Source organism: Chlamydotis macqueenii, chromosome 15, assembly GCF_036417535.1.
Source record: "Chlamydotis macqueenii isolate bChlMac1 chromosome 15, bChlMac1.mat, whole genome shotgun sequence".
NCBI classification, from domain to species: domain Eukaryota; kingdom Metazoa; phylum Chordata; class Aves; order Otidiformes; family Otididae; genus Chlamydotis; species Chlamydotis macqueenii.
This window is the reverse complement of record NC_141570.1, coordinates 951,176-957,188: the sequence shown is the minus strand read 5'-3', so window position 1 is coordinate 957,188 and position 6,013 is coordinate 951,176. Positions and strand designations below refer to the sequence as shown.

At 51.0% G+C, this 6,013-nt stretch overlaps 1 protein-coding gene across 9 annotated transcripts in view; it reads left to right on the top strand.

The window, feature by feature from the left end:
- Positions 1–3,416: 3,416 nt before the first annotated feature.
- Positions 3,417–6,013, top strand: part of TNRC6A (trinucleotide repeat containing adaptor 6A) — a 50,613-nt gene continuing 48,016 nt past the window's right edge. For 7 of the 9 annotated variants that reach the window (XM_086759955.1, XM_086759952.1, XM_086759951.1 and 4 more), the window contains exons 1-2: positions 3,417–3,576; positions 4,255–4,302. Coding sequence is in view for 8 of the 9 variants with exons in the window: in XM_086759952.1 (XP_086616078.1) it covers positions 3,572–3,576; positions 4,255–4,302 (53 nt within the window). In the remaining variant the exon portion in view is untranslated. Of the gene's footprint in view, positions 3,577–4,225; positions 4,303–6,013 lie in introns of those variants that run through there. The other 2 variants (XM_086759948.1, XM_086759956.1) reach the window with 1 other exon arrangement.

Here is a 6,013-nt window from a genome sequence, read left to right as displayed (position 1 = left end):
ACAGGAGTAAAAGAACAAAGAATGAATTTTAAAAACTGTAGTAAGCAGGAGAGAAGGTGACCCAGACCATGGCTCCCAAATAACTTGATGCTCAACAAAACATATATGAAAGCTAAAGCCAAGAGTGGGTGGTTAACACTGGACATACTCAGGAGGTGACCTAACGGGAGCAGCATGGAAATCAGAAGGGACACCAGGAGCTCGGAAGACGTAGCTAGAGCCCGGGCCACAGAACAGCTCTTCGGTGGTGGATAACTCCCGGAGCTGCTCACCACCGCCCTCCCTTGCTCCTCATAGGAGGTGGGACAGCCAGCACAGCTCAGGCCTGTACCACGCTAGCTGTCGCACCTGTTCCACAACAGCTTCCACGAGGTGACAAGCCGACTGGTGACACCTGAGTTCGGAGCAGAGGGCCGATCGGTGTGCAGTCCAGCAGGTCGGGCCGGGTTTAAAACAAGGCGAGGCTGCCTAGTGCTGCTTCCACCCAGCTGCCACCACCTGATACCACTGCTTGGACTGACAGTCCAGCACGGGTGAAGTTCAGCCCTCTGCTGCTTCTTGAAGAAAATGTTCTTCCTACCTGAGGGTGCCCGAGTGCCTCCAGTGTATCAAACAGTTCACCGGCCAGTTCCAGATGTGTAAGAACGCGGCTGAAAGTGCAACTGGTGAGGGTGAAAGAGGCGAGATCACGTTGCTGATGCGAGAAGGAGATGTTGGGATAAGCCACTGAGGGTTAGTTAAGGCAGCAGATTTCCTGACAATGTACAACCCGCTGCAGTATTTACACAGCAGAATGGAAGCAACTGCTGCAGCGGTCTACTTGCTAGGAGCATGTGCACAAATAAAATTAGAGAACAATCTAAAAAAATAAAGCAAGCTGCAGCCCTTGACTATGAATTTTATTGACAGTGGCATAAGACAGTTAACAAAAGGACACCACGGGAGTACACAACGCATTTATTAGCCTTCGTAACCGAGGACAGACTTAACAGCACTCCTCCCGCGTCAGTCGCGGTGCCTTAAAAGACAGATAAAACGGGACCACTGTGAATGAAACAGTCCCAGGGAGCTAAATGGGGCGTCAGGAAATATTGGCTTTCGGTTACACACTACTACGTGGCAACCCAAACTTTTTCACATGAAGACAAATAAACAAGACCAAAATTAACTTAGAAGTTATTAATAGAAGCTGAGAAACCGATTTCAACTTGTCAGTGCCCTTTAAAGCACATCAGAGATAACACAATCACTTTATGCACGTGCACGTTCGGCTCACAGCAACGCACGCTGTGTTATTTCCCCCCAGGAAAGGGACAAAACCACTCTTGTGCTGCATTGTCGTAAATGCTCATCTTCCATCACGTAGGGCGTTCTCCAGGTGAAAAACACCGTGCCCCATTCACGCTGGCAGCAAGAGACCGATATTGCAGCAGATTCCCAGAGACACTTGCTCACGTGCGCAGGCGTCCCTTTGTGTTACAGGTGATAAAACAGGGTGCCTTTCCCCACAACAGAGCAGGCAGGATGATGCTTATTTCCGTGTGAAAGGGGAAGGGAGCTGAGGAGAAAATGAGACTCCGAACAGTCCTGTAGGCACGCACAGTGACAGTGACTCCCTGGAACAGCAGCTGTGCCGACTGCTGGGGTACTTCCCGCCGGTGCTCTTGAACTCCACGCAGGAACGCCGGTAAGCAGCCGTCTCAGTGACAGTTTTAGTGTGCACCACAGCATCCCAGCCCCGCGACCAGACAGCATGTAGCAAAGCAAATACAGCTCAATATTACTTTTTAAAGATTGGTTTGCAAAGATGCAGCTACGAGTACGATACATCCTCCCTGCCAGCGTACCCAGGATGGCCCTAATTCCTTCTCAGTTACACTTTCTAAGAGAAACCTGCTATCTGTATTCACTCTTTTATTACACCGTTTGCTAAGAGGGGTGCATCTGCATATTTTTTATTTTATCCTGTAGGCGTTGGAAATTGGAAGTAGAAGGTGGCCGTGATGTTTTCAAATGCAGGTATGGTAAACGGACTCAGGAGTTTAAAAGCAGCGTTGTAAGCAAGCGTCTTATTCTATATGTTTCTGATTCATGCCAGTAATAACACTCTGAATTGCTCTAACTAAAGCGAAAATATTAAAAATACTTCCTTGCCATCATGTAGTCTGTGGACCTGGACGATGAAAGTGAAATCATTTCACTCATTTTGAGGAATTTTCCCGTTCTCACTTCTGCCGGGTTTGGGCTGCGAAGGCCGCATCGCGACGCTAGCTCCACGCAGAGCTGTTTACTGTGAATTTTTGTCTGCTCTCGGCTTCGCTCTTTCTTGACATTACTGTTCTCTATTCTCTGCCGTTATTCCCTGGCAGCCCTTTGAGTGGTTTGATTTTTCTAAATTAGTTTCTGGGATATTTTTACTGAAGTCAAGTACAGTAACACACAGCATGGCTCACATATTCTTCACTCTTCATTTTACGTATTTGAAGTTAGAGTATCTCTGTGTACTTTTTGGATTAAGCTGTGTGTTCACATAAATCAATCTCTAGCTAGGTTTGCAAGTGCTGGATACTTTTCAGTTCCCTCTGTCAACCTAATAAAGTCAGTGTAAGGAGAAGAGAAAGGCCTGTCTCACTCTGCGGTGGGTGTTCAGACGTAATACTCCTTTCCATCAGTCTCGGTGGTTGTCGACACCCCAAAGTTCGGAACAGAGCCGAGCGCGCCAGCAGCACCCAGGCCCTAGAAGAGCTGCGCGGCACGAGGAATGTATGTGTGGAAGCGTGCTGTGCTCCCGTCTGTGCCTCCTCCTGCATGGCCAGGGGAAACGACTCTCCCTGTCTGTAGGACGCGTGCCGAGATAGCGCTTGGGATTCCGTGTACGTTTCAGGACAGGTAGGAACCACAGCAATAACACCCAACTACAGCCACGCACCAAATCCCAACGCGATCACCTGCCCCGGGCAGCAGTGCGCTGCGAAAGGCCACGCCGTCCCCACGCGCTGCGGGGCTGGGGGGCCGGGGCTTCTGCAGGTGGAAGGCCGGACGCACAGAGGCCCCTGAATTTGGGGTGAGCTCCCGGAGCGCGGGCAGCCCGCACCCCCGGGCAGGGCAGGGCAGGGCAGGGCAGGGCAGGGCAGGGCTCACACCCCCCACGAACGGGTCAGCCCAGGCCCCGCAGCACAGCCTCCCCCGAGACAAGGTCGGAGCCTGTCACCGCCCGGTGCCCCCCGGCCCGAGCCCCTCCCCGTGCCGGGGGCTGCCCTCCCTCGGGGTCGGCCGCAATGTCAGGGCGACGGCGCTTGGCCCCCCGACCCCGCTGCCAGGGCGGCCGCCCCGCCGCCATGTCAGGGGAGCGCGGCGACCCGGAAGCGCTGGCGGGGGCGGGGTTTCCCTTCCTGCGCGGCGGGGCCGGACCCGGCCGGGTTAGGAGGCAGGAAATGGCGGCGGTGCTGCAGCTGCAGCTGCCGGGCCCTCCCGCTCCGCAGTGCCGGGCCCAGGCCGCCTAGAGCCGCCGCGCCAGCGCCGGGCCCGGGCCGCAGCCAACGCCGGGCCGGACTCCGAGCACTTTACATACATGAGGTAGCGGGCGGGGCCGGGCGGCGGGAAGGGCGGGCGCCGCCGAGCCGAGGCGCCAGCGGGGGGCCCGGCCGCCGCGGGCGGGGGAGGGGCCGGGCGGCGGCGGGGGGAAGCCCCTTCGCGCCCCGGGGCGGCCCTGGGGGGGGGGACGGTGCGGGCGGCGGGCCGCGGCCCAGGCTGGCGGAGGGGCCGGGGGCGCGGGCTGCGGCGGGCGGGCTGCCGGCGGGAGCGGTGCCCGCCCCGGAGCGGCCGCGGCGCTGGCCCGGGAGCGAGGTTTTCCCCGCGGGGCTGAGCTTTGGCCTCCGGCGCTCGGGGGTGTTTGGTCCCGCGGAGCCGGCAGCCCTTCGCAGGCTGACGGGGCAGGGAGGGCTCCCGCCGCTGCGCTTTCACGCGTTCTCGGGCTGAGGTGATGCAGCAGGATTGTTTTCCTTAAAGTGCGTGGAAGGGCTCGGCAGAGGCTGGGTGGTAACGAAGGGTGGCTGGTGATGGCTGTGCTCCGCTTGCCTCGCTGTCCCCGGGTAAACGTATCGTTTGATTACTTGGCAGTCTGTGGTCTCCCCGTTTCCTCCTGGCAAACCAGCATATGGAGCTCAGTGTGCGCTTTAACCTCGCTCCAGTCTTATTTTTTGCTTTCTGCTGCCTTACTGTTGACATGGAAACCAACACCACTTTCTGTTCCAGAGAATTGGAAGCTAAAGCTACCAAAGAAGTCGAAAGAAAACTAAGCAGGTAAGATGCTCGTTTAAATCCACTTCTGCAGTTCAGAGCAAGAGTTGGCCTTGGGCTAGAAATCGTTGTGGGTTTTATCGGGAGCTTTAATCTCATGTTAATTGTAATGATAAAAAAAAAAACGGAATTTGAAAACGTCCTCTATTGCACTGAGAAATCCCTACAATGTTAATTAATTCTGTAGACTGAACACCTTTTTAGCATAGTTGCTTTTGCATCCTAACAGTATCAGGCTCTATAACAGGATTTCTTTGATAGGGTGGAAAGAAATACCTTACTTTTCCATCTGAAGTTGTAGTACCTAACAATAGCTAAAAATGAGTGAAGGATTTGTTTGGCTTTTTCCCTGTACAGTTCAGGCATGTATTGTTGGGGGCGAGAAATAGTTGGTTTTGGCAAGAAACTTGCTGTGAACTCAAACTGTGTTGCCATATTAACTGTCAGGGTTTTGCCTCTTTTTCTGTGAAGAGTTAAAGGCGATGAATTTGCCATTAGCATGGAGTTTTTATGTGAGAGCTTTGTAGAACGGACAGTTCTTTTTTATATGACTTGGCTCAAGAGTAAGGAGTTAAGAGTTATGTTCCATTAAGAATTCTGGGGCAGTAATACGCGTTACTTGTGTAGTTAAGAAGTTATTTCTTCTGCACGGTTTATTTTTAGTATGGCGACCTTCTTGCAAATATCTCTCTGTTGTTTACATTCTTTGTCTTCAACTTTTGTCCTACTTTCTTTTTGTGTTTTTCAATTAAACCTTAAAGGGATTTTTGCTAGCAGACTTTTAAGGGGACATCTGCTGGGGCCATTTGAAATATGCTGAAACCCTGAATATAACGGACAGAATATTAGTTTCTAGTACCTTGCTTTCTTTCTTATTTACTATTCCTAATCAGTCTCCAACTTCCAGATTGATTTATGATTACACTGTGAAAACTGATTGGCTTTCCCCTGCTGTCAGCATGTGTCTTCCTTTTTTTTTTTTTTTTTTTTTTTTTTTTTTGGTAATATGCTTAAGCATGAATAATTTTTCCCATTTTGTTGCAGAAATACATGGAAATCTTTAAGATACGCTTAGCTCTTAAATACGACATCTAGGTCATTGCTAAATGGACTTTACTTGAAGAGAATAGTTTTAAATTGCAACTCTTTAATCTGTCCACAAAAGGTACCAAAATGCTGTGTAACAAAAATAAATATTTAAATCATTGACATTCTGTGGAAGCAGTCAGTGCATACTTGCTGCCAGAAGCGATTTCAGAGCACTGTTATTTAGATGGACAGAGTGCTAGGTTCAAAACGGTATGCTCATGCAATTCTTGGTAAGTCAGTAGATCTTCACATTTTTACGAGCGTAGGAGAGATCTCTTGTCATGCTGGCAGGCGTGGCAGATAGTCACCAGAAGTGAAAGTAAACTGTAGAACTGCCTGAACTCAGCGCTTCGTGGGGGGTGGGGACGGAACAAGGTTCACTGAGTAAATTCTGATACGGAATGGGTCTCCTCTGACACAGAGCTATATGTTTTACTCATTTAGGAGTTCAGAACTGTTTTTACGTTATCATTGATGTACCAGCTGCTTTCAGAAACCTGTATTCTAACTGGTTTGTTTAGTGAGAAAGTTTTCATCATGTGAGCACACGACCTGATAAAACTGCGGCGTGCTTGTTCTGGATAGGCCTGATTAATTGTTTTACTGTTGTAGAACTCGACAGATA